General features: G+C 51.3%; 1 protein-coding gene across 4 annotated transcripts in view; it reads left to right on the top strand.

Moving 5' to 3' along the window:
• The first annotated feature begins 389 nt into the window (after positions 1 to 389).
• The window catches only part of Alpk3 (alpha kinase 3), a 47,108-nt gene continuing 19,620 nt past the window's right edge, over positions 390 to 27,877 (top strand). Inside the window, exons 1-5 of one of the 4 annotated variants that reach the window (XM_052712853.1) lie at positions 390 to 543; positions 6,364 to 6,402; positions 10,164 to 10,285; positions 18,895 to 19,012; positions 19,587 to 20,850. In XM_052712853.1, the coding sequence (XP_052568813.1) occupies positions 401 to 543; positions 6,364 to 6,402; positions 10,164 to 10,285; positions 18,895 to 19,012; positions 19,587 to 20,850 (1,686 nt within the window). In that variant the 5' untranslated portion in view covers positions 390 to 400. Of the gene's footprint in view, positions 544 to 6,363; positions 6,403 to 10,163; positions 10,286 to 15,594; positions 15,742 to 18,894; positions 20,851 to 27,877 lie in introns of those variants that run through there. The other 3 variants (XM_052712854.1, XM_052712856.1, XM_052712855.1) reach the window with 3 other exon arrangements.

The raw sequence follows: 27,877 nt of genomic DNA, 5'->3' as shown, positions 1-27,877 counted from the left end.
TTGGACAGAGGGGGATCACTGATAGAGTTTGTCTAAGTTGGCCTAAAGACCGCTGGCCAGGTGGCCGTCAGTGGGCCCCCTTTCAGGATCTCAAGCTCTTCTTTGCTGGGGCGTCTTCGCCTCCCTCTTTCTTTCTAAAAGCTTCTCTGAAAACTGGGAAGGGAGCCCGAGGAAGGTTGTGGGGAGGCCTGGGTTCTAGGCACCCTCTCTTTGCCTGCCTCGGGGCGGCATTCACAGCGTTTCTCTGCAGGCCGCCCTGGCCCTCGGTCAGGCTGGAGGAGTCGCGCTGGTCCGGGGGAGGGACAGCAGCAGGTGACAGCAGCCTTGGGCTATAAATAGGGGCGCGCGTCAGCGTCGTCGTCGGGCAGGAGCCGGGGCTGGAGGCAGGGGCGGCGGTGGCATGGGGTCGCGGAGGGCCGCGGGCCGGGGCTGGGGCCTGGGTGGACGGGCAGGGGCGGGTGGCGATGGCGAGGACGACGGGCCGGTGTGGACGCCCGGCCCGGCTAGTCGCAGCTATCTGCTCAGCGTGCGGCCCGAGACTAGGTGAGTCGCCCCCGGCCCTGGGTCGCCCGGGGGCCCCCTGCTCTGCTGTCCCTTGGGTAGTGGCCGGGTGTGGCCAGGCTCTCAGAAGCGCCCCGAAGCTATGGAGGCCTGGGTTGAGGCCCGTGCCCTCGAGCTTTCTCAACCCTAAGGTCTGGGGACAGAATCGGGCCAGAAGAGACCCTCATGGTACTCTTCTGACCCCCTGAGACCCCGTGTGCCTCAAATGTGCGGCCCAAGAGAGGAGAGAGGCGCGGTTGAGGCTGTTTTACAGGGGCCCGAAGGCTTTTCCTATCCCCCTCACCCCACCCCGGGCTACTCCCAGGGCTGAATTCCACTGTTAGTGATAAGGGGATCCAGAGTGGCTGAAATTCCTCTGCTTCAAAGGAGGGGGAGCTGCCGGTGGGTGGGTGTGGGGGAGCCAGTGGAGGCTATTTAGCTTAGAGTGAGAGACAGATCTGTGGGGTAACTCGGGTTCCTCCTCTGGGCCCAGGGTTTCGGCCTTCCAGCACCGTGGTGTTGTGTCTGGTTGAGAGGAAGGGGTGCCAGGTCGTGACGGGTGGCCCTGTCTGGGAAACCAGGGAGGGAGTTATGGCTTGAAGCTCTGAGGGAGTCAATGGCCCTGCCCAGTTTCAAGGCCGGTGGGGGTTGAGATGTCACGGGAGGGGTGGGACTGAAGAACCCTTCATTGGCCGCCTTGGAGAGAAGGAAGTTTGAAGACTGCTTTAGGAGCTGTTATTCCTAGATACAAGGATACACAGACAATAGGCAAGCTTCTGGAAAGACTCCCAAAGACGCAGACACTCAAGAACAAGCAAGCGCATTTGCCCCTCAAACTTCCTACCCTCTGTGGGCAGCCCCCGCATGTGATAGTGTGACTCTTGGAATAGGTATTATTTCTTAGCACAGAATTTGGCTTGTGTGTTGTGTAGAAAAGTTGCTTCTCTGAGACACTGTCTGCAGACGTCTGCTCTCAAGAGCACACACACACACACACACACCACCAATGACATTCAGGAAAAGCCCTGGGCACTTCCTCCTGGATTGGCTGAGTCCTATTGACCTTGGAGTTGGAAAAGTTCATATGTAACCGGAACCTGTTTCTGCATAAAACTCGGCAAATGGTGTCACATGTTTGGGGCAGGGCTGAGGGCTGGTGTTAGTGACTGAGTCAGACGTAACCAGGCTCCTGGGCTACGGGGAGTGGGGGGGGGGGGGTTGGGGGGGGGGCTCCCTTCCCACAGTTACTGGCTCGGTGGGACAGCGCAATGAAATGTGGACATTTGCTGTAGTCCTCAGTGAAGCTGACTTCCTAGTGAGAGCCTCCCGTTTCTCTCACTTGTCGCTGTGACTTCTCTGGGCATTGCTTCTTTCTGTGTCTGGCTTTTGTCAATACTAGTGAAACGAGAAGAGGGAGCAGGATTTTTCTTGGAGATGTAGCAGTGGAGGAAGGGAAGAGAGGATGGTTTGGAAGCCAGGCACAGTGGAGCGGGTTCAGGATCTGGGCTCTGAGGAGCAAGGCTTGGGCACGGGGCTGCTTCCTGGCTGAGCCTGTATTAAACTTTTCCCGTGTGCCAGGCCGAGGGCTGGAAGTTAGAAGACTCTGGCTTGAGTCCTCGGACCTCAGTGGGGATGCTGTTAGAAGGCTGTTCTTTGTTCTTGTTGGCTGTTTGAAGGCTTCGGACAGGAGCAGAGGAGAGGGGGTTTCTCGAGTCTTGGACTTGGGACAGTTTTGCTCCTGTACTTCCTCACCTCCTGCCAACTGGCTACAGACGCCCCCACCCCTCACCCCCACCCTCCATGGGTCCTGACAAGAGCAGCCAGGTTTGTTTGGCTCTGGATGAGACCATGGCGGAGGGGGGGGGGGAGGGGCAGGGGGAGAAAAAAGAAAAAGAAAGAAAGACAAGAGGAAAGGAAAAGATTGTGAAGTGGGCTGAACTGGGGTGGGTGGAGAGACAGTTCCCAGGACTATGGGAAGGTCTGACTTGTGCTGGAGGAGGGAACTGGGCTCCTCAAGTGACTGCCTGTGGGGGCGGAGGGAGCCCAAGAAACAGAGAGGGGTCGCTTGAGGACTTTTCTAGCTGTGTTCAGCTCCAGCCCAGCTGAGAGCCCTGACTAACCCTAGGTCCTGGCTGAGAGGCAAGTTCTGCCCTCACTCAGTTTGGGTCCAAAATATTCTGGGTCTGCCTTTCTGTAGATCTGTGGTGGATCTTTGTTTGTTTGCTTGCTTTTGTTTTTTGTTTTTTGACAGATTTTCTCCGTGTAGCCCTGGCAGTACTGGAACTCGCTCTGTAGACCAGGCTCGCCTTGAATTTACAGAGATCCACCTGCCTCTGCCTCCTGAGTGCTGGGATCAAAGGCGTGTGCCGATGCCACCACCTGGCTTGCTATGGGGCTCTTAAGACACCCTTCCCAAGGGCTCTGAGACAGGGCTTTCCCTGGGAGCTATGGACAACTGCCGTATGGCTGGGGCTCCAGAATCTATATGTGTTCCATACTTCCTGCCTGCCCATGATCCTTGGGGAGATTTCTAGTCTCGTGTCAGTTCAAGGATATTTGCCGCTCACTGAGGTCCCACTTGGCTGTCCTATCTGGTGGACGATCTCTTTGCTCATCCAGCTGTGAGGACCTCGCCTCTCTAGGGAAGTAGTATGTGGATAGGCTACAGTACTTTAAATAATCGAAGCTGAGAGTAAACAACAGTGACTGACTAGCTTTTGTGTGGCACTCAGAAGTTCTCAAGCCCCTGGCCTCTTGTTTCCGAAATGCCCGGATCCTGGTGGGCTCTTAGGAGCAGAAGGGCTGTGGCATTACTGCAGACCACTTTGAAACAACCTCTGCTGCTCCTCTTGGGTAAGGCAGGTTGTCTAGGGTGTTAGGGAAACTAAGGCATTGGGCCGGAACTTACTAGAGGCCTTTTATGTCCCAGAATAGATGGAAAGCAGAGCGATGGGAGGCCCCCAACTTCCATGCCTGCCCTGGCTCTTCCAGGTCTATTTGCTCCTTTAGAAGGAGCACTTTGCTTTCTGGGCCCTGAATTCCTATTCTGCAATGGGACCATGACCAGAACTCTAAAGTCCTTCCACTCCAACATTAGATGTCTCTGACCTTCCCTGCCCCACCCCACGCTCTACACACCCAGAAGCTTCTCTGCTAGCACAGTCAGTCAGCTAGGCCTCAACAGATCTTCTGCCTTTTGAGGACCAGGTACCTTTGGAGGCCTCAGATTCTTCTTGCCTGATTAACATGCAAGGTAAGGGGCTGGAGAGATGGCTCAGCAGTTGAGAGAGCTTTCTCCTTTTCCAGAGAACACAGATTTGGTTCCCAAGATCTAAGTGGGGCTACTCACAACTGTCACTGTAGCTCAAGGGATCTGATGCCATCTTCTGGCCTCTGATGGCATCTGCACACATCTACACATCCTCTTCACCCCATACACATAATTAAAAATAATAGAGATCAGGCTGGAGGGATGGCTCCATAGTTAAGAGTGTGTGCTGCTTTCAGAGGATCTGGTTTGGGTTCACAGCATCCACACTGGGTGGCTCAAAACCACCTGGAACTCCAGCTCCAGGGGATCCGATGCCTCTGTCCTCGTAGGGCACTTGTACGCTCACATACATACACATGTGCAAATCATTTTAAAATAATAAAAGTAAAACCTTAAAAAAAAAAACACAAAACGTTAACACACAAACATGTAAGGTGTGGCTGAAAGACAATGGGGCCAAGAAACAAAACCTCACAAACAGCCCGAGGCATGGAGAGGACACCCTGTTTCCACTCAGTCTCTTGCCCACGTGGAGGTGGAACCTGTCATTTTCCGTCGTAAATTAGAAAGCTGGCCCAATGCCTCTCCTCCGAGGGAGGAGGTCCAGACTCAAGGGGAAATCTCTCAATTCCAAGGAGACGGACAAAGGCAGTTCGTGGTCAGGAAAGACTAGGGTTGCCAGTACTAAGGGCGCTTCTGCCCACACAGCCTCCAGAGGATTTCTAAAACCCCCACCTGCGGTGTGTGCCCTCTTCCTGACTCTTCTGGAGCGGCAGCCTGCGGGGAGGGGGCAGGACCCTTCCTTCTTGAAATGCTCTCCCTTTTCTCCTCCTCCCCCTCCTTCTCCTCTCACAAACACAGTCGCAATTATCCACCGGACGCCCAGCACTATGTGAAGAGCCATAGAAGTTACAAAAAGACCTAGATTTTAAGGCTGTGTGGCAGGGTTTAGCTGAGCAGAAGAAGGGAGAGAAGTGGTAGCCTTGGATGTGGCCATGTTTGGATGGTCTTGGCTGCCCTGGAGCCTGAGTGTTGGAAGGGACTGTAAGAAGACTTTGGGCCTTAACTGTTGATGTGAGTTGAATCTGGACAAACGGGCCGTAGGTGTACCGCAGCGTTTCCCAAGTTTGGTGGTATATGCCTGTAATCACAGCACTTGGGAGGCTGAGGCAGGAGGATCACTGTGAATTCAAAACCACTTCTGGCTACACAGGAAGTTTGAAGCCAGTCTGGGTTACATCGGACTTTGTGCCCCCCCCCCCCCAATCAACCAAATAAGCAAACAGGGTAAAAAAAATCAAACCCAAACAACAGCCTGTGAGAGGATCATGGGATTGGGGGTGGGTGCTGTTAAGTGTGGAACTGTCAGGATAAATCGTAACACAAGGACAGAGTGTTAGAAAAAGAGAAAGAAGTGAAGGTAGGATTTGTGGGAACAGGATATGGAAGAGCTCAAGTTGGCAGGTTTTTTTTTTTAATAATTTTATTTAACTTTATTTTATGTGCATTGGTGTGAAGGTGTCAGATCTCCTGGAACTGAAGTAACAGACAGTTGTGAGCTGCCATGTGGTTGCTGGGACTTGAACCCAGGTCCTCTGGAAGAGTAGCCAGTGCTCTTAACGGCTGAGCAATCTCTCCAGGCCAAGATGGCAGGTTTTGAGCTTAGGAGTTTGGAAGAATGTTGGTGGCATCCACATAACCCAGGCGCAATGAAAGAGAAGGGACCAGTTATCAAGAGATGGGAATGTAAGCTTCCCTGAGTGCCACTGAGCAGGCTTAGGGTGCCGCAAAGAAGGGTAAAGTGAAGGGGTGTGTGTGGGTGGGATGGCCCTTGCCATCTCCCAAAAGACTTGGGGTCTACTGGAGGAAGCGGTCCCTAGTCGGCTCAACACCGAAGGGCTGGTGCTCCACTTAAGCGTGGGTCTGGCTCCCTCAGGGAGGATCAGGCCCTGTCCTGTGCCCCAGGTCCCTGAGCAGGATGCGATGCTGGACTGAGGAGCTGGGTGTCTCTAGCTCCTGCTGAATTAACTGCTCTGTTTCCCTTCTCTTCGCTCTCCCAGCCCCTCTGCCTTGCTCCTTTAACCACACTTTAACACATTAATGGTGGGTCCAAGCCGCCTGTCTTCCCCAAGCCCGTGCGGGGACTTCCAGGAATGAGGCTGCTCTCCCTCAAAGGCAAGAATTGAAGCAGCAGTTACCCCCAGGCTGGTATGCTGTGGGCGGGGAACAGGCACAGGTCTCCCTCTGGGGAAAGAGACTGATGTGGGACGTACACCTTTCTCTCAAAGCACACCCGCCAGGGACCTCCATCCTGCCTAACCGATTTCCTGGACTCGGCTGCATTTAACGAGCTCTTGGTTTCAGATATATTGGTGGCCAGTGGTGAGGCCTCTCGCTGCTAACAGGAGCGGCCAACTAAGACAGCTGGTTCCTTTTAATAGAAGGGCTTCTGGGCCTCAGATGGTGGCCGATTAATACTTTGTGACTGTTGTTGACTTTGCCTCCTCTCCTTGCTTTTGGGCCTAATGATTCCATTTACTGTTTTTGCTTAGCTTATCAAGCAACCGGTTGTCTCACCCCAGCTCTGGAAGGTAAACGCACATTGCATTACGTTCTTCCGACTGCTTCTGAGAGGCCTCGAGAGGCCACTGGGTGACTGCTTGCACACTAACCAGGCTGCATGGGGTGATGGGGAGGGGGTCAGAGGGTACTCACACGGGCATGGGTCTCACAGGGACCGGAGTTGATGCTTGCATGGGCCTGGGTCTCAGGAACGAAGATGTGGGCAAGAGCTGCTGAGATGCTGCAATGTTAGCCCTCTGCCTTTGGAACAGATACCATGGGGACACAGCAGGCAGCCACCAGCCACAGGAGCCACATGTCCAGCTCTGATGCCTTATCCATCTTCCTGTACTGGTGGCCCTGCCTTTTATATTTTTCCTCAGCCATCCTGTAACTTCACGTGCTACCTTTTCTTCCTTTGAATTTTCCTTTCCATCGACCCCTCCCTACCCCCAGAGACTCAGAACTCTGTGAGATCAAAGAAGACCACCTTACTATCCTGCATATCCTCTGACTCCGGAGCCAGCTCAGAGCCTGAGCAAGTCTGTGGTGAAGGCTTGCCAGCTGAAGAACTACCCTTTCACCTGCCAGGCTGGAGACAGCTCCCTTGCTCTGGCTGAACTGACTGTTACCATCAGGGTGGGACTGTTTCCTGGCTACTTCTCACCTCTTGGGTCCCATCCCAGACTGGGAGGTTTGGGGAGAGTTGTCCCATTTTTTTTTTTTTACACAGAGGAAGATTTCTGACTAGCCAACTGGTTTCTGAATAGTTCATCATGTCTTCAGGGATGATTAGTCAGGTCTTAGGGTGTGCTCACTCCTTGATGGGAATGAACACCAAGGAAACGTCTGGGAGGAAGAGCGGATAGCCCAACGGATTCAGTGATGTAAGGAAGTACCAAGAGGTACCTGGGGACTCAGAGGGAGGGACTAGCACACCCAAGGGTAGGGTTAGGCTCCTTTGAACATCATGGAAACCAATGATTCTGGGGTTCTTTCAAGATACATAATAGCCCATGAGATCATTCAGAAGTCATGGAATTGGACGGACTTGGAACTGTCGTGGTTGGAAAGACCGTTACCAGATGTGTGCGGATCTCCTGGTTCCTTAGGTGCCTGGATAGGATACACCTGGAGTCTAACTCACAGCAGAGTGGAGGACAGGCAGAAAGCTGTGACAGCCAGAAGCCGGGGTAACAGTCAACAGAACACAGCAGTGTAGAGTGACTCTCCCTGTCCCGGCCTGGTCTACACAAACAGTTGCAGACCAGCCGAACAAACCCAAAGTCCCCAGAGAATAGGTAGGAAGACGCCTCAGCAGGCCGGGGTGCTGCCTTGTCCTTCAAGTCTGTGACCTGTGTCCAATCTCTAGAACCCACATAAAAGCTGAAGGGAAGAAAACTGCAAGCCGCCCTCTGAACGCCACCTGTCTGCTGTGGCGTGTTTGGGCCCCAAGCGCTCGCTCGCTCTCTCTCTCTCTCTCTCTCTCTCTCTCTCTCTCTCTCTCTCTCTCTCTCATATTCCCCCACCCCCACTTTCTCTTTCACACACTCTGTCTCTCTCTCATACACACAAAGCAAATACATAAATTTAATAAAGCCCCAAGTCTGCTTCAAACAACAAGCAAAAAAACAAGCTCAAGTTATGTAATGTAATGAGGATTAACAGCAGTTGGGCTATATTTGGCTTAGAACTTTCTAGAACGTTCAAGTCAGAAATTGCTATGATATGATAGGAACAAGAAACATTTTCAAATAGGGTACAGTGGTGCATGTCCTTAATTCCAAAACTTGGGAGGCAGAGGCAAGTGGATCTCTGTGAATTTGAGGCCAGCCTGGTCTACAGAGTGAGTTCCAGGACAGCCAGGACCACCTGGAGAGATCCTATCTTAAAAAGGAAGAAGAGGAAGAGGAAGATGAAGAAGAGGAAGAAGAAGAAGAAGATGAAGAAGAAGAAGAAGAAGAAGAAGAAGAAGAAGAAGAAGAAGAAGAAGAAGCAGAAGAAGAAGAAGAAGAAGAAGAAGAAGAAGAAGAAGCAGAAGAAGAAGAAGAAGAAGAAGAGAAAGAAGAAGAGAAAGAGGAAGAGGAGGAAGAACAAAGACAAAGAAACATTTGAAGAATATTCAGGGTTGAAAATCACAGCTACTTGGCAGGCTGAAACAGGCAGATCACAAGGTCTAGACGACATACAACATAAAAAAAAAGAAAAGAAACACTTCCAGCTGCTACATTCTAAGTGTTCCGGGAGTTGAGAGCCCCCATCCCAAAAGGTTCTCTATTTCTGAACAACTTAAAGGGGAAAGAAAGGAGCTTATCCTACTCGACAGTTGATGTCTCAGGGAGAGGATGCTGCAGAATGCTACCGAATGCTCCTTGCCGGCCTAGCTCAGTGTCCAGGTGTCTGACAGGGATATCCCCATCCTGGGTGGACCTTCGAGGGAGGACTCAAATGCCTGGGTGTCTGCATCCCTAGACATCTTACTTGATTCAAAACATTTTCTGGCATTCAAACCTTCTCTTAGAACTCAAGTGCAGAATAATGCTTACAGAAAAGATACGTTGACCATAGAGTCTTCTCCCTGCAAAGTATGTACTGTTATACCACACACTCTCACTCTGTATTTGCTAGAGAGTCATGAGCAGGTGAATATGGCTCTTGGGGTCGATTCCTTCCTCTGAGGCCCAGAGAAAGGCAACTTGGAATGATCTACCTTTCTCCATGGTTCCTTCTGCTTCTGTTGACTTTCCCTTCACGGCCCCCACTGCTGCTCACAAGGGGTGTGTGCCCAGGGAGGGGAGGAGGGCTGGGCACAGCTTGTGCACCACACAGCCTGGCTCTGTGGTTGAGCTTCATGCCTGGGAATGCACTGTCTTTGCTGGCCCATGAAAGGGGTTGGCACCTAGGCTTGCTTCCTGTGCCCAGGAGGGAGTGGACTGTAAGCCCCGAGGATTGTTGGTGAGTTTGGGGTAGACACAAGAAGCCCATAGATATGACTGAGTCCTGCAAGAGGGACTGACTCTACTGCAAAGGAACCAAGGGTTGTGGCTTTTTCAGGAGTCCTTCTGTTTGTGGCTCTGCCGTCCCATACAGCTGCCAGCTTTGTCTTCAACTTCCCCACATGATGTCCATAGAAGGAGCAGAGGAGCCACAGCTGGCTTGCTAGTGCCATCCCATAGTCCTATGCAGCATCAACATTCATTTGATAGTCCATAGAGTAGAGTCCCCTTAAGGGCCAAGGCCCCTGGCATTGACAGCTCGTTCTTCATCTACCGTGGCCTATGCTCACAAATGCTGGTACTTTTCTTCGGAATCTGAGCTCTAGGATACAGTTCCATGCCTTTAGGACCTTGAGGGCTGGCTGGCTTCTCCCTCTTCAGTATGGCTGTGCTATGCTAGGGCTCCATCTCTGAGACATGTGTGTCTCCCACATACCAGCTTCCCTGGAGATGATAATGGAGGATGAAGCCAGCTCCCTCCCATCCCTGACTAAGGATTGATGGGGATATGTAGAACGGTGGTCTGGTGTGCTCAGGAGCCTGCCTGGTCTATTGCCTGCCTCTTGCCTATGCAATGGCCCTGGGTCAAGATGGCCTTCAGCCCCTTAGTGCCCACCCTAACCTGGCCAGGAAGCCCCCGCACTCTTGAGTGAAGACTTGCTCAGGTACAACCAGGAACTTTGGCCACAGGCTGACTGGTAAACACGGTAAGGCTTATACTCGGGCAAGGCCAGGCCAGGGTGTATTTTGTAAGGAGGGCTCCTCTAAATTTTTTTTTTTTTTGCTTTTTCTAGGAGCACCTTCTGCTCCATCATCGCTCAGCTCACAGAAGAGACCCAGCCACTATTTGAGACCACACTCAAGTCCCGGGCTGTGTCTGAAGACAGTGACGTCAGGTTCACCTGCATTGTCACAGGTAATGAAGCTATTGATACGGCCCCTGCCAGGGTTTCTGCACAAAGCGGGGGACCAGGAGGATAGGATGGGTGTGGAGGGGTGGTAGATTATGGGTACCAAACTGAGTGAGTTGGCTTTAGCTCCCCCACCCCCACCCCACAACTCTGTGTGTCTCTTCCTCTGGAACTGTGTGTGTGTGTGTGTGTGTGTGTGTGTGTGTGTGTGTGTGTGTGTCTGTGTGTGTCTTTTCTTCTTTAAAACCTGTGTTCAGGGTTGAGGATGTGGCTGAGAATGTGGCTCAGTAGAGTGCTTGCTAGCATACATGCAGCCCCAGGTTTCTCCTCATGAATCTGGCATAGTAGTTTGTGTCTGTAATCTCAGCCCTTGGAAGGACAAGAAGTTTAAGGTCATTCTCAACTACATGATGAGTTTGAGGCCAGGGTGGGCTGCATGAGACCCTGTCTCAAAAGACAGAAAACAAAGACGATAAGCCTCCAACTGCGCTCAGCAAAGTTCCTCCCCCTTCAGGTACACTCACTTATTGATGAGCGATCTTTGAAGTTAGCTCCTGAACATACCACTTAATAGTTGAGCCATTTGTGACTTGGGAGTATTTAGCCTGACAGACAGTAAATCGTAGTCATTCTGACCATAGACCCAGGAGGCAAACTGCCTGGCTTGGAATCCTTAGACTCAGTGTATGGTGCTGAGCAGCTTGCTATGAGCATCACAGCATTATGAGCGTGAGTGAGTGAATAGCTGCTTAGCCATCGGAATAGCACCTGGCACACAGTGTCGGGCATCAAGACGGGTCTCTTTCCACTGGTTCCCTGCTGGGGTTTAAGTAGGACTCCCAGTGGTGCCCCTTAGCAGCAGGGATTAGGCGTGCTGGGACAGTGACTCCAGGCACTGTTCCTTCCCCACGCCGCCCAGTACAGCCTCCCTCTGTACCACCCTGACCTGCCTCAAGGCCTACAGGACATTTGCTGTCAGGTGCACTCACCATTTCAAAGGGCCTACACTCACAGGCCTCCAAGACACCCCCCCCCCCCACCTTCTTCTTAAGTTAGTCAAGGGCGTGGGTGTCTTCCAGCTGTCACAGTCCCCCATCCTGGGTGGACTTGTTTAGCCCAGCCAGCTAGATAGCTTCTTTGGGGTTGGTTTTTTCATGGGTAGTTGTCCCATTTACCAGGACTGTCCGGCACATGTGCTAGAGGGACACCGACTCCCTGTATCCTTTATCTTTGTATGACGTGGTGTGTTGCAACTCAATTCTTCCAAAGCCCGTGAAGTAAGTGCTATTGTTAGCCCGGCTTTGCAGAGGACGAAGCTACAAGAGGCTAGGTGAGCCGCCCAGGTCACGAGGAGCTAGTTGCCTTTGTCTTGTGCGCTGCCTATGGCTGAGTCTCTACGGCACTGCCCATGCCAGAGTCTCTATGGCACTGCCCATGCCAGGGTCTCTGTGGCACTGCCCATGCTTGAGTCTCTACGGCACTGCCCATGCCTGAGTCTCTACAGCACTGCCCATGCCAGAGTCTCTACGGCACTGCCCATGCCAGGGTCTCTGTGGCACTGCCCATGCCTGAGTCTCTACGGCACTGCCCATGCCTGAGTCTCTACAGCACTACCCATGCCTGAGTCTCTACAGCACTGCCCATGCCTGAGTCTCTATGGCACTGCCCATTTCAGAGTCTCTGTGGCACTGCCCATGCCTGAGTTTCTGGCACCGCAGCACCAATGGTTCCCTAGAAAATAACCTCACTCCACACTTTCTCATATGCCGCTTCATATAGAATGTGGAGTGCTTGCAGAGCATGCTGAGGCGGTGGAGTTGTCTTCCAGCACCGTATAAACCTGTGGTGGGGCTTTCCTGTGATCCCAGCACTCTGCGGGTGGAGGCAGGGGGATCATGAGTTCAAGGTCATCCTCCATTACACAGCCAGTTTGAAGCCATCTTGGCATGCATGAAACCTGTCTCAAAGAAAATTAAATTTTATTTTATTAAACTAATATATGTACGTAGTTTAAGGCTTTAAATGATACTAAAAAATATTTATCAAAATACAGCCATTTATCCCTTCCACCAATCTGTCTTCCCAGAAGCTGGGATTGGAGGTATGAGCTACCATGTCTGTTTGTTGTTCTTGCTGGTTTTTTTTTTTTTTTTTTTTTTTTTTGGTTTTTTGAGACAGGGTTTCTCTGTGTAGCTTTGCGCCTTTCCTGGAACTCACTTGGTAGCCCAGGCTGGCCTCGAACTCACAGAGATCCGCCTGGCTCTGCCTCCCGAGTGCTGGGATTAAAGGCGTGTGCCACCACCGCCCGGCTCTTGCTGGTTTTTAAGATAGAATCTCACTATGTATCTACAGCTGGCCCCAAACTCTCTATACAGACCAGGTGGGTCTTGAACTCACAGAGAGCCGCCTGTCTCTGCCTCCCGAGTGCTGGGATTAAAGGCGTATGCCATCACTGCGCTCAGCAGTTTTTGTTTGTTTGTTTGGCTTTGTCTCAGGACAGGGTCTTAATGTGTAGCCTAGGCTGACCTCAAACTGGAGATCTTCTTGCCCCAGCTTCCTGAGTGCTGGGATTACAGGTGTGCATGCACAAGGCCCAGCATTCTGTTTTGAAAGACATTTTCACCTTCCTTCTGACCCCTGAACCCCTAGTCACCAGTTCCAGTGCCCTCTGGGGGGTTTCTGGCTAGTTCTCCATTTCTACCACTTCTAAACTCAGGACTTGGCTCTCTTGAGGGTGCTGTCGCTATACTTGCCTGTCTGCTTCCTATTTACAAAGATTTTAGTTCCCATTTCTCTTCTTGCTTGTTCGCCCCATTAGTGTGTGTGTGTGTGTGTGTGTGTGTGTGTGTGTGTGTGTGTGTGTGTGTGTGTGTGTGCGCGCAGCGCGCAGTCTCCCTGCTCCTTCGAATGTTCATTCTGCTACCTAGAAGCCACCGCTGCTTTGCCTGGCCAGTCCCTTTTGCTCCAAGGCCGTCTCCAGCACTTTCAGGAGGGCTCCTGCTCCCTCCTCCATGGCCCCATTACCTTGCCCACCAATGCCTTTCTCCAAGAGCGTGAGATCGGCAAGGCCAGGGTGCACAGGGGACTTGTTGGTGCCTCTCTGGAGTTACCACAGTACTCATTTGCCACATGACCTGGCTGTGGTAATGACCAAATTAGTGTCTCTTCCACTTGGCTCAACTCAGTTGCAGCTTGGGGGGCGGGTAGCAGTATCTGATGTGGGGACCTGTATGGGGAGCCTCAGCAAAAGCAGGAATCAAGGGTGTCCTGGCTTCTCAGAATCAGTGTGGACTTGCCAGACACCAGTTTGGTGTACAGAATCATGGGACAGTTTATTGAGTGCTCCCAATTTCCTCACGGGAGTAAGCCTTTTCCTCAAGCCCAGTCCAAAGGAGCAATTAAAGAAGTATTGTTATTGTGTGTGTGTGTGTGTGTGTGCGCGCGCGCGCGCGCGCACGTGTGTGATATGTGTTTAAGCATACATATCAAAGCACATGTGTGGAGGTCAGAGGACAGCTTTCAGGAGTCAGTTCTCTTCTTCCATCCTGGATTCCAGGGATTGAGCTCAGGTCATTAGGCTCACATAGCAAGCGTTTTAAAAACACTGAGCCAGCCGGGCGGTGGTGGCACACGCCTTTAATCCCAGCACGCGGGAGGCAGAGCCAGGCGGACCTCTGTGAGTTCAAGGCCAGCCTGGGCTACCAAGTGAGTTCCAGGAAAGGTGCAAAGCTACACAAAGAAACCCTGTCTCGAAAAACCAAAAAATAAATAAATAAATAAAAAAAAAAAAAAAAAAAAAACACTGAGCCCAAAGGAATAAGTTTTAAAAATACATCTTATTTTAATGTGTGTGTGTGTGTGTGTGTGTGTGTGTGCGTGCCATAGTGCTTGTGTGGAGGTCAGAGGACAACTTGTGGGGGTCGATTCTGTCTTTCCACCACGTGGGTCCCAGGGATGGGACTCTGGTTGTCAGTAGGATAGGAAGCACCTTTATCAACGAATCCATCTCATGGGCCTCAGGGGCATTTTTTTTTTTAATCCCTGCATCTCATGATGAGCAGCCCAGGCCATGGTCTTCTGCTGAGGAGCAGCTACCCACTGAGCTGGTACCGTTTTCAGTGCTCTGGGCAGCTCTAATATCCACGTTTTCATTACTGCTGTCCTTCCCCTCCACGTCCCCGCACACATCCCCAATCTCAGCTCCTTCAGCTTTCTGTAGCAGATTCGACCGTGGTCTCCATGGTACCGTTGTATACCAGAAACAAACAAGGAGAAGATGTAGGTTGTAGGAAATGGGGAGGGCGCCAAGAACTAGGGAGACAGGGTTAGACATTAGGTCTCCTCAGTTTGGAGGTGTTCCTGGCTGTTCAGTGATGGAGACTGGTCTCTGTGTCCCTGGCTTCTCTTGGTGGATGTCGGGGGACCACATCATTCTGGCAAGGGTAGATGGCTCAGGGCCTGACTCTAGGGCCTCACTGGGCACAGACAATGCTTTCCTCTGTTTGGACCTTTGTCCTGTCGAGGAAGACTCCCTTGTTCACTCACTGGCCTTTCTGGAAGGGACCCCTGCAGACGTGGAGAGGGAACCCAGGACCTCCAGGGTTCTTCTCACTCACAGTGGGAGAATGGGAGACGGTGGACCTATGCTGGGCCCTGCTTCCTGGATCCTGCAGGCCCCTTTAGGCTGGAATGCTGCTGTTTAGAGACTGCTCTTTTCATACGTACTCCCTTGACTCTCTTCAACCCTGGGGTATGCTCTATGTTGGGGTGTGTATGTACGTATATGTGCATAGTCACATGTTGAAGTGGAGGAAGAGAGCTTCAGAGGTAGGCAGATTGAACCAAGGGACCTAATCTGTAGTAAGAACCACCGTTCTTTCAGTAAATAATTTACTTTTATTTTTTGGTTTTTCGAGACAGGGTTTCTCTGTGTAGCTTTGCACCTTTCCCGGAACTCACTCGGTAGCCCAGGCTGGCCTCGAACTCACAGAGATCCGCCTGGCTCTGCCACCCGAGTGCTGGGATTAAAGGCGTGTGCCAGGGGAAGGACACTGGCTCAGGTTCCATTTTGAACTCTTCTGACCAGAGCTCTGTCTCTCTGTGTGTATACATGCATACCTGCCCAGGAGTATGTACAGCGGAGTGAAGGACCTAGCTCTGTCAGGCTTTTGTGCATTTATATAATATAGTTCGCATTGGCCAAGGGCTAGCCAGCATGCTCCCCAAGTAAATTCGCTTTCAAAGCCTCTACTGTTGGGAAGCCCTAAATTGTCCGCTTGATGCCCGTTGTGCGCAGAATCATAAGCAGCTCCTGTGGGGGTGAGGCCGCAGCTGTGAGGCCATTCCTCCTCTTCGCCCCGCTCCAGCCTCGCTCTGGCCTGGAGGCTGAGGGTGTATGTCCTGGGCAGGTCATGAGGCAGAAGGTCTAAGGCCCTGGTGGATGAGATCATCTCACAGGATGGTGAGAGCACCTGCGTTGGCCCTGACCCCGGGTGCAGTGATGTAACCGGGGGCTTTAGCGCGCAGTGGAAACACAGGGCTCGGCTTACAGCCCAGTCTGTTCCTGGCCGCGCCAGCCCTAGCCTCGGCTCCCTGCTGCTGTGTGCCAGCCTCGCCTCCCTGCTGCTGTGTGCCGTTCCCTGGCGTGCCCTTCGCTTTTCCTCACACGCCGCCATGTCGGGCATGCCCTCCCCACCGCCTTTTGTTCACTGTTCACTCCTCTACTCGCTCAGCTAACAGACTGAGTAACTGCTGGGCAGGCACTGTCTCGGGTGGAGGAGACACGGCAGTGAACGAAGGGTCCTTCCTGCCCACGGCGGTGAACGAAGGGTCCTTCCTGCCCACGGCGGTGAACAAAGGGTCCTTCCTGCCCACGGCGGTGAACGAAGGGTCCTTCCTGCCCACGGCGGTGAACGAAGGGTCCTTCCTGCCCACGGCGGTGAACAAAGGGTCCTTCCTGCCCGCTGGGGTCTGGGCTCTAGCAGGGGAGGTGGCCAAGGAGCTCGGCTTTTGCAGCGCCATGATTAGTAGGAGGAAGGGGGCGCACGCACCTGTGGGAGGAAGGGAACATCTTCCGAATTTCTGCTTAGTCTTTGGGTCTAGATCAAGTGTCACTCACTCCGAGGCTCTACCAAATCCTCAGCCAAGGAGCTCGCTTCCTTCTCTGGATCCTAGGCTCTTCCTACACTGTTGATGTCATCATCTGTAAATATTTACTTACTGTGGGTTGCATGCCAGGCACTATTCTAGGAGCTGGGGACACGGCGGCGAGGAACACTGATAAGTCCCCGCTGCAGTGAAGCTGACATTCCATGATGGGCAGGGCGCACACCAACTAACAAGCTCAGTGTGTCATGTGGCAGTGTGCGCTAGGAAGAAACGATCATAAAAAGGAAATGCTGAGGGGTGTTGGGAAGGCCTCTGTGAGGAGTTAACTGGGAGGCAGAGCTCCACAGGAGCTGAGGTCCGTCCTCCTGTGCTGTCAGAGTGGGCCAGCAAGGACTGTGAGGTTGGGGTGCAGCATGCCAAGGGGAGAGAAGAAGAGATAAGGGCAGCACAGTGACAGGGTGTAGACTGTGCGGGCCTGTGTGAGACGGGAGCCCCTGGGGTACCTCGAGAATGGGGCTTCTTGTTGTGTTTCCACGGGCTGAAGAGAGGCCAGGATGGAGGCAGTCATGTCAGCGAGGAAGGTCTCCCTGGAGGGGACCAGGCTGTGACAGGAAGTGGTCAGATTCTGGATCTGTTCCCAAGGGAGAGCCTTAGGACTGTCTGACAGAGTGGACGTGAGGAAAAGAAAGGGACAAGAATGGCCCCATGCTTTGGCCCGAACCACACTGGGGGGACGGATTGTGTCCACTTACTCAGCTGTGTGCGAATTGTCTTGAGACAAGAATAAGGGGTCTGTTGTTCACACCTGTCACCTGTCAGACCTTCAAGTGAAGATACAAATATCAAGTCAATGATCCAGGTCAGGAGTTGAGGGGAGAGGGCTGGGCTGGAGATGGCCACGTCAGGGGTCCTTGCTGCTCCTGGACCAGCTACAGCCAGTCAGTCTGGGAAGTGAGCAGTGATTTAGCCATGTGCAAGTCACAGGTGACCATGGTGGATGGTTCTGGTGTATCAAAGGGAACAGGAGCAGGGCTGGATGGTGTGGAGAAAGCTCTGTAAAAGATTTCTACGGGCTTGTGTGTGGTGGCGCACGCCTTTATCCCAGCACTCAGAAGCAGAGGCAGGCAGATCTCTATGAGCTCAAGGCCAGCCTGGTCGACAGAGTTCCAGGACAGCCAGGGCTACAGAGAAAGACCCCACAGAGAAAGTCTCAAAAACAAAACAAACAAAACCCCCAAAGCCAACAACAAAATAAAAATAAATAAATAAATAAATAAATAAATAAATAAATAAATAAGCCAATAAATAAAAGATCTCTCTTCTTTGTTCTTTTTCTTTTGAGACAGGGTAGCCTCTCAATTCTATAGCCAAGGCTAGCCCGAAACTGTAGGCGTGAACCACCATGCCATGTTTAGAAGTGGGATTTGGAAGTGTGTTGGCTTCTCTCCGACTCGGGTTAGTGCGGTTCCCTGGTGTGGTTCCCTAGCTCTCACTGTAAACAAGTGTTATCCACTTCTTAGGTTGTGCTTCAGAACAGACTGCCTCACACACTCTTCAGAATTCTATGTCCAGGTGCTCAGTCAGGAAAGGGCTTGCCCTCCAAGCGTGGAGTCCCCAAGGAAGGGACTGGTAAGTCCCTTTTATTTTGTTTTGTTTTGTTTTTTTGAGATAGAGTTTCTCTGTGTAAGCTCTGGCTGTCCTGGAACTCACTTTGTAGACCAGGCTGGCCTTGAACTCACTGAGATCCCATCTGCCTCCCGAGTCCTAGAAATAAAGGCATGTGCCACCTGGCGCCTGGTAGGTTCTTTAATTAACCTCATTATGGTGTGTGTGTGTGTGTGTGTGTGTGTGTGTGTGTGTGTGTGTGTGTGTGTGTGAGAATGGGTGGCTAGGCAGATCAAAAGTGAGTGGATGGATGGGTGGGTGTTTTAGTTCTGTTGTCAAAGGATACAGCATAGGAACCTAGAATGAAAGGAGAGGACGCAGCCGAGATGGGGTTTGGAGAGGAGACCTATCAGGTAGAGTCCTTACTAAATATGAGGATATTGAATGACCCATTATAGAAAGGAAGCATGTTATTCCCAGTTATCAGTTGCTGGAAATACCTCACCTCTTCCTACTAGAAAGCTGAGAAGTCAGCTGGGAGTCGGTGGTGCAGGCCTTTAATCCCAGCACTTGGGAGGCAGAGGCAGGCAGATCTCTGTGAGTTCGAGACCAACCTGGGCTTCAGAGCGAGTTCCAGGACAGGCTCCAAAGCTACACAGAGAAACCCTGTCTCAAAAACCAAAAAAAAAAGAAAGAAAAGAACTTTCTTCCTTCCAGCCAGAGGGGAAATGCTTTCTTCTTTGACACATCCTACGCTCTAAAAGTGAGCTGAGCAACAGGGATAGTGTTTCCAGAGGACCTGGGGCATGGGTACTGTCCAGGCTCTTCCGGCAGTGAGGAAGCCCTCGACACTGTATGGATCCCACCTTAACCTCATTCAATCTCTTGCTTCCTTGTTCAGGATACCCAGAGCCAGAGGTGACCTGGTACAAGGATGACATAGAACTGGACCGTTACTGTGGCTTGCCAAAATATGAGATCACTCACCAAGGCAACCGTCACACCCTTCAGCTGTACAGGTGAGGGAGAAGGGCCTGCCTGGCTCTCTGCCCTCCTGAGGGCCCTACGCGGGATTCTGCCACCAGACATGGAGTCAGCCGGGTGGAATGCCCAGGCTCTCTCTGCAGTTAGAGGGCAGGGTTCTGCGGCTGAGCTGATCTACCTGGTGAACTGCGCTGTCTGCCAGTGTCTGGGATCTCCCAAGGCCAGGGTAGGCGTGCTTCTCACAGCCACGTGTCAGTGCAACCAGAGGAGGTCCTGACCCACAGAAACCTTTTCCATGAGGTCAGCAGCCAGAAAAAGCAACAGTGTCATCATTACTGCTCTCGGGGGCTGTGTTGGTCACCTGCTTCTGAAGGGAGCTCTTCTGGGCCCCAGGTCTAATCCCTCCTGGGACAGCATGGCCTTGGTCAGCTGCCACCCTCCCGTGGCCTCAGTTTCCTCCATTGTAACTGAGGAAATTCATGATGCCTAAGGTAGGACAGGACTTGGATTGGGAGGGAGCACGTGGTCAATGCCAGAGGCTCTGGCTGTGGGGAGGAGGGCTCTCGTCTCCCAGGAGGGAGAGATGGCGCCTCATGCTCCTGCCTCTAGGTGCCGGGAAGAAGATGCTGCCATCTACCAGGCCTCTGCTCGGAACACCAAGGGCATCGTGTCCTGCTCAGGGGTCCTAGAGGTGGGCACTATGACCGAGTACAAGATTCACCAGCGCTGGTTCGCCAAGTTGAAGCGCAAGGCTGCAGCCAAGATGCGGGAGATTGAACAGAGCTGGAAGCACGGGAAGGAGGCATCAGCAGAGACCGACACTCTTCGCAAGATCAGCCCTGACCGATTCCAACGGAAGCGCCGACTGAGTGGGGCCGAAGCGGCAGTCCCCTCAGCCCCGGTCAGGGAAACAGAGGAAGGGTCCTCCGCAGCTTGGCAGGAAGGAGAGACTGAGTCTGTTCAGCACCCAGGTTTGGGTTTGATCAACAGCTTTGCTCCCGGAGAGGTACCCACCAATGGGGAGCCGGCCCCAGAAAATGGGGAAGATGGAGAACATGGCTTGCTGACGTACATCTGTGAGGTCATGGAGCTGGGGCCTCAGAACACCCCTCCAAAGGAGTCTGGGGCCAAGAAGAAAAGGAAAGATGAGGAATGTAAACCAGGAGTACAGAAGCCAGAGTTAGAAAAGGCAGATGGAAGCCAGTGCTCTTCAGAAAATGGCATCCCCGGTACAGATACACCCAATTCCAGTAGAAGAGAGAAACCCACGGATGTGCAGCCAGCGCAGACCCAGCCCAGAGGCAGGATAGCACGGGGGCCTGGGCCTTCTGGAATAGAAAGCACCAGGAAGTCAGCCTCTGTTGTGGGCATTCAAGACAAGGTCCAGGATGCTCCTGCCTCAGCCCCAGCCCTGGCCCCAGCCCCGGTCCCAGCCCCTATCCCAGACCCCAGCTCAGAGCAAGTATATTTCTCCCTGAAGGACATGTACATGGAGAGCACCCAGGCAGGCAGGCCCAAAGGAGAGGAGCTGCCTCCACCCCCACGTACCAGGGTATCTGGAGAAAGTCCCTCAGGGAAGGAGCCTGTCAAGGCTAGAGGTGAGAAGGTACCTATGGTCTCTGGCCAGCCCACACCTTCCATGGTCCCCCCGCCCATTAAGCCTTTGAATAGGAAGAGATTTGCTCCTCCTAAACCCAAAGTGGAGCCCACTACCACTTGTTCCTCAAGCCAGGTTCCAGAATCTGTGGCCCAGAGCTTAGGGAAAGCCCTGCCTCCAGCCTCTGCCCAGGTCCCAACACCCCCTGCCCGACGGAGACACAGCACCCGAGATAGCCCCTCGCCAGGACGAACAAGCTACAAGACTCCAGGAGAGGTAAGTGGGGATAGAGTGTGTGGAGGCTGCTCTGGGAAACTGACCTCATGGAAACTCTTGCTGTAAGGGCTTGGCACCCAGTGGGTGGTGGGCTATTAATAGAAAGGGGTGGGGAAGGGCTGGAGTTCCAGCCAGGAGCAAGGGGGCACAGGCATGGCCCTTGCTCGACCATACTCCAGACAGGAACGTGCAGGCAGCATAGCCCGACTATGTCTCTGTTTGTCCAAGAGAATACTGAAGCTTCTAGCTGAGGGAAGAGGAGGAAGATGCTGTTCTGGGGCGCGGGGGGGGGGGGAGGGATCAGTGGAGAGTTTTTTATAGCCATGCTGATGCTACAGCGCTTCAAGGGGGAGATGAGAGTGTTCCGCAGTGTGTAGTCATACACACGATGCTCACCAGAAGACTTAAAAAATACTGTATGTTATGACCCAAGCACTTGGGAGACTTCGGCAGGAAGATTGTGAGCCAAGGCTAGCCTGGGATGCATAGTAAGACTTTGTTTCAAAACAAAACAAGGTCACTCCCAGCACCCCTAAAACTGAATGTCTAAGAAGTACTGGTTCATTCTGGTTTCATTTAAGTTTTGGGATGTGGCATACCTATATGCCTGCCTGGCAACCCCTAGGGAGGTGTGATCTTGGGCGAGTGATAGTCAAAATAATAATAATTCATAGTCATTGCAAGAACTGGGTGCTTAGGAGGCGTGGCGCACATAAACTAAGTGTGATGGCATAGACTCTCCTGTGGTGGGAGAGGGGGGAAAGCTGGGAACAGGAGTCAGTCATTTCTAGGGAATGGGTAGCCAAGAGGAAGACGTGTTTTGTGTGAAGGAGGGGCAGGGATACCCACCTGCCACGGAGAGAGACAGATGGGATTCAGCAGCATGGAGCTTGTGGAGCAGGATCAAGAGGATGAGAGGTGGCCAGGGTCTCACGCTCCGGAGGCAGAGGGACAGAAGACTTACCTAGGACTAGAGTGTTCCATCTCTGGGCAGACAGGAGGAAGACATTGTTCTCATGAGCGTGGGTGGGGTACAATAAATGGGGCACGTTTATACTAAGAATCGATTTCTGTTTATCAGAAATTCCAGTTTTATTGTGCTGCATCTCTCTCTCTGTTAAATGTAAGTGAAGATGGCTTCTGATTCGGGCAGGAACTACACCAAGGCTGTTTCTCAGGGGAGAGGAAGCCAGAGTCCCGGCTCTTCTGAGCTGAGGCTTTCCGTGGGAAGGCGTGTTTCTCGGGCGTGCGGACAGGACAGATGGTTTTCTGGAACAGTGAAAGGAAACCCTCCTTGATTCAGCAGCTTAGGGCAAGGTGGGGAGGAGGGTGTTGGGTGGGGAGCAGAGACAGGCTTTCCCATGGGGAAAGAGCACTCAAGAGGGAAGAAGGGTTCAGTAGTGCCTGGGATGTGGTTTTATTTCAGTGGGTGCTAAGGTTAGCCTGTGGGAAGAGGAGATCGAAGGCTTTGGAGTGGGACAAAACTCAAAGACCCCACACCATGTTCTGCATCTGTTTATCGCTTTTGCCTGCCTTGTTCGAGGTTCCTGGTGACGTCAGAACCTCAGTGGCTCTAGGAAAGCTCGGTAGGGCTACTCTGTGTCACCCACAGCCACGGGCTGCAGAGCAGCCTTCCAGAGAAATAGCCCTTGGGGGCCCTGAGGGAGCTCATTTAGGAAGTGATCAGGCTAGCTGCCAGGTGTGTGTGTGAACTCGGCTTCTGCCTACAGGGTGGGAACCTCACCCCCAGCTGGCTGTATCTCCTGACAGGAGGGTGGAAGTGCCAGCTCGGCCCTCCCTCGGGTGGGGCTGGTGAGGGCAGAGCAGGCACCTCAGAAGCTGTCTGTACCAGCTCTACTTCTGCTTGTCTGGCTTTTATTTTATGTATATAGTTTTGGTAAATATAAAACAATTTAAATATTCTTGTGAAAAATACATTTAACATGTAGATATATATGCATTTTATTTATTTTGTGTGCATGTACTTGTATGTGCATGTGAGTGTGTGTGCATGTGTGCACGGGTCTGTCACCGAGTGTGTGTGGAGGTGAGAAGATAACTTGCAGGAACCGGGTCTATCCTTCCGCTGTGTAGGTCCCAGAGATGGAGCCCTGGCGTCCCTGGAACTAGTTAGGACAGTAGTGAGGTACCTTGTGGATTCTGACTCAAACCCAAGAGCAGGCAGCGAGTTTGCTAGGTGTGGTGGCACACACATTTGATCCCAGTACTTGGGAGGCAGAGGCAGGGGGATCTCTGTGAGTTGGAGGCCAGCCAGAGACCCTATCTCAAAAGACAAAAGCAGTAGTGCTTTGTTTTTAAATCACTGACCATCTTTCCAGACCCTTATTTCTATTTATTATTATTATTGTTATTAGTGTGTGCGTGCGCGTGCGCGCGTGCGCGCGTGTGCGTATTTCTCTTTAGAGCGGCTCATCCCACAGTGCGTGTGGCGGTCAGAGGACAGCCTCAGGAACTGGTTCTCTTCTTCCACTGAGGGAGCCAGGGATTGAACTCAGGTCACCAGGCTTGCACAAGAGGCCCCTTTTGTCTGCTCTGCCTCTGATTTAGTTTTCTATCCTGCCTTCTTTTGTTTGTTTGTTTTAAGATTCTCATTATTTCCTTCTCATTACTTCCTCCATGGTCAAAAAAATTCCACATGATTGGATCTTTAATGCCGTAGCAAGATTTTAACCACCTTTTCCGTGGGCCTGGACTTCCCCAGGAGACAGCACAGGCATGAGAATTCTCAGCTGATGCTTTGAGACTCGGGCATGCCTCTCCACCCTCTCTTTAAAAATTAAAAAAATTATATATATATATATATATATATATATATATATATATGAGTGTTTTGCCTGGGGATCCCCTGGAACCGGCAGCTGCTGTAGCTGGGAGACAGACGGGAGGAGTGGGCCTCACGTTTCAATGGGAGAGGCATCTCAGAAGAGGCCAGACTTGTTTGACATCATGGATTTATAACTCGTGATATAGTATTAGGAGAAAATGTTGAATTATTTAAAATGTAAAGGAATGCCCGTAATCTCTTCAGATACAAAGAAAACAGATACAAGAAAAAGGACGCCGTTCTAGGAAGAGCAAAGGAAGCCAGGGTGTCGAGGTGAGGCGGTGGGCTGGACAAGGGCTGCAAAGCCACCTGGCCCCACTCACAGCACTCACAGCGCCTCAGGGTTCTAGAACCTTCTCCACACTTGCTTTCCTTCTATGTGTGTCTTCTGCACCCCACCCTCTACAGCACTAAGGCTTGGATGAGGGAGAAAGGAGGAAAGAACTAATGTTTGTTGAATACTAGCTTCCGTTAGCACTAGTTAGGTGCTAACTAGCTAGAAGTTCAGACCAACTCCACTATTGAGGAAAGCTAGAAACCCTGAGCAAGACAAGAGACGTGTCCTCTTGAAAGCCCTGGAGAGCTAACGGAGTGGAAAGTTAGTGGGCCAGGTTCGGGGAGGAGATTGAAACTAACAATAGTGAGGGCTGGAGAGATGGCTCAGTGGTTAGGAGCACTGGCTACATGTCCAGAGGACCGGGGTTCAATTCCCAGCACCCACATGGCAGCTCACAGCTGTCTGTAACTCCAGTTCCGGGGCTCTGACACCCTTAACCAGATATACATGCAGGAAAAACACCAATGCACATAAAATAAAATAAATAAATAAATTACGTGTCTTATAAAAGACTAGTGAGCCCAGGGGCTTGAGAGACGGCTCACCGGGTAAAGAGCTTGCTGTGCAAGCGTGAGAACCAGAGTTTGGATGGGCAGCACCTGTACTTGGGAAATGGAAACGGGATTCCCGGAGCCTTGGTGACTCAAACGTGCTGCAGCCCTCTGGCCTCAGTCTCCCAAATGCTGGATGGAATTGCATGTGGGTGCTTATCATACCTGCTTTGTTTTTTTCAAATTATTCCTTAAAATTGTTTCATATATAATAATATTTAGCAACCTAAGATGAATAGTGGGGGTGGGGTTGGGGGTAGGGAACAGGCCAAAAAAAAAAAAAAAATCAGCAAAGCTGGCTGAGCCAAGTGTGGTGTGGTGGTACACGCCTTTAATCCCAGTATTTGGGAGGCAGGAGCAGATGAATCTCAGTGAATTTAAAGCCAGCTTGGTCTACAAAGTGAGTACCAGGCCAGCCAGACTTATGTAGAGAGACCCGGTCTCAAAAAAAGTAACCAAGACTGGGTGGCGGTGGCGCACGCCTTTAATCCCAGCACTCGGGAGGTGGAGTCAGGCGGATCTCTGTGAGTTCGAGGCCAGCCTGGTCTACAGAGCGAGCTCCAGGACAGGCACCAAAACTACACAGAGAAACCCTGTCTTGAAAAAACCAAACCAAACCAAAAAAACAAAAAAAAACAGCAATAACTAACCAAACAAATGAAAGCCTGCTGACCATAGAGCTCCAGCTTTGGGGATTACTAGACATGATTTAAGTTTTTTGAATTATATTTATTTATTTAGTGTGAGTGTGTACTTGTTCATGTCAGAGGACAACTTGCAGGAGTTGATTCTCTCCTTCACTATGTGCGTCCCACACATCGAACTCAGGTCTTTAGGTCTGGCAGCAAGGGTTTTTCCCCATGAGCCACCTTGACAGCCCCAGACAGGATTTGTTAAAATTCTACTTGCTGAGTTCAAGGAGGTGGAAAGGTGAGATTGAGAAGAGAGGTGGGGATGAGGCTGCGTCTCCCGGTGTTAACGCTGTCCAGGTTCCCGGATGTGCCCTGGCTGTTCACACTGACCATCAGCCTGGCTCGGGGACCTCTGGGTCGTGCTGCTGGGAGTGAGCTCACGGCTGAGCGCGCGCCTGTGTTCAAGCCTCTGATGGGCTGTCGTCTGGCCCTTTGGCTGTCTCACTGGTTAGAGCTGGCTGGCAGCTGAGGACATGGCCGTTAACATGGACAGAGAGTTTTCAGAAGCCCTGTAGGCTTGAGGCTAGGTCTCCTTGTGACCATGGTGACATGGTGGCAGAGACCAGTTGTCTAGAACTTTGAGGGAGGACAACATTCTCTGTATTCACAGGGCTGTGGTTCAAAGACCATGGGACGGAGCCCTGATGAGGATTTTTGTTTGTTTTCCTCTGAATTCTCTTCTTTGTTCTAGGCAAGGCTCACAGGAGGAATTATGTGGTAGAAAAGGGAAATTCCAGAGATGTAGGGATCTAGAATAGAATGTTCGGGAGATCATGAAGAGGGAGCGACTTGGGAAAATGACCACTGAGACTCATGAATAACTGACTTTATAAACGCTACACATAGCCAAGTGGTGGTGTACGCCTTTATTCCCAGCACTCAGGAGGCAGAGGCAGGCGGATCTCTGTGAGTTCCAAGCCAGACTGATCTACAGAGCTAGTCCCAGGACAGCCAGGGCCACACAGAGAAATCCTGTCTCAAAAAATAAGATAAAATAAAATGAATACACGTTTCTAAACTTGTTCCAAGTTTGAGAATGGATGTAGCTGGGACATCAAGCATTAAGCTGGCCACGTGTGGCACACACAAAGGACAGACCCAGATACCACAGGCGAGGACTTGAAAATGGACCAACATGAAAACCACAACCTCAGAGGCTTGAATGGAACTTGCTGCCTGAACACACTCAAGAAGATTGCCTCCTAGGTAAACATTTTGGGGCCAGAGGGATGGCTCAGCAGCTAAGAGTTCTTGCTGCTCCTCCAGAGGACCCGAGGTTGGTTTCCAGCAACAGCTGCCTGTAACTCCAGCTCCAGGGGATCCAGGGTCATATCTATCACATCTCCAACTTCTGGAAACTTTCCTGGCTCCTAGCCATTGTGTGGTCACACTTTCCTGTCATGTTTAACTGCTTCTAAGTCAGATGATCCCAACACCTAGCTCCTTTTATTTTATTTTGATTTTTGAGACAAAGTCTCATTATGTAGCTCTGGATGTCCTGGAACTCACTTTGTAGACCAGGCTGGCCTGCTCTGCCTCCAGAGGGCTGTGATCAAAGGTTTTTACCACACCTGACTAAATAACTTTGAAATGAGGAGGAGCTGGTAGGATCAGGAGTTCAGGGTTTCTCGGCTATAACTGAGTTCCAGACCACTGTGGACTGCAGAGTGAGACCTTGTTTCAAAAACAAAAACAAAATAAACCAGAAGAGGAAAGAACTAATGTATTATTTAACAACTCTGTTGGGTTTTGTTCTTTTTAATTTTTTTTTTTTTTGTTTTTTGTTTTTTGTTTTTTCGAGACAGGGTTTCTCTGTGTAGCTTTGCGCCTTTCCTGGAACTCGCTTTGGAGACCAGGCTGGCCTCGAACTCACAGAGATCCGCCTGGCTCTGCCTCCCGAGTGCTGGGATTAAAGGCGTGCGCCACCACCGCCCGGCTCTTTTTAATTTTTTTAACTAATGTAAGAATAATTTCAAAAAAAAAGAATAATTTCAAAAAGTAAAAAAAAAAGTTTAAAAATTCTTTTTATTTCTGATTTTGTTTTTTGAGATTGGGTCTCATTTTGTAGCCCAGGCTGGCCTAGAACTCACCATGTAATCCAGGTTGGCTTCAAACTCCTGACAATCCTCCTGCCTTAGACTTCAGAGTCCTGGAATCATAAGCATGAGCCACTATGCCCAATCTTGAATTCTTTAAAAATATATTTGAAACTAGAAAGCAAAAAAAAAAAAATGCTATTGTCTGGCGGAGTTTCTAATGTACATTAATATATGAGATACATCATAAAGGAGAGAAGGCAGAGGAACCTACGTGGGCTAAGATTACTACAACTGCTGAGAATAGTAAAGTCGAGACCTCAGAAGACCTGTGCCCCAATCCTAGATTCTATTCTTTAAGATCACAGTCCTGCTTCATCAAGCTCGAGCCCTGGAAAGAAGAGCGAGTCCCCAGGCTTCATCCAGGACGTGGGGGAGATCTTCTAGTAGATACTGAACCATTCTAGAGATTATCATCACGATTACAGAAAGTGACAGAGGCACACGATGACGTGTAGATGCAGAGGAAGGATGGAGAGCAACCAAGGCAGATCCCATTGAGGGCG

This window comes from Peromyscus californicus, unplaced genomic scaffold, assembly GCF_007827085.1.
Source record: "Peromyscus californicus insignis strain IS unplaced genomic scaffold, ASM782708v3 Scaffold_4__1_contigs__length_199733344, whole genome shotgun sequence".
Lineage (NCBI taxonomy): Eukaryota > Metazoa > Chordata > Mammalia > Rodentia > Cricetidae > Peromyscus > Peromyscus californicus.
Note: the sequence above shows the minus strand (reverse complement) of the source record. Positions and strands in the feature narration are given on the sequence as shown.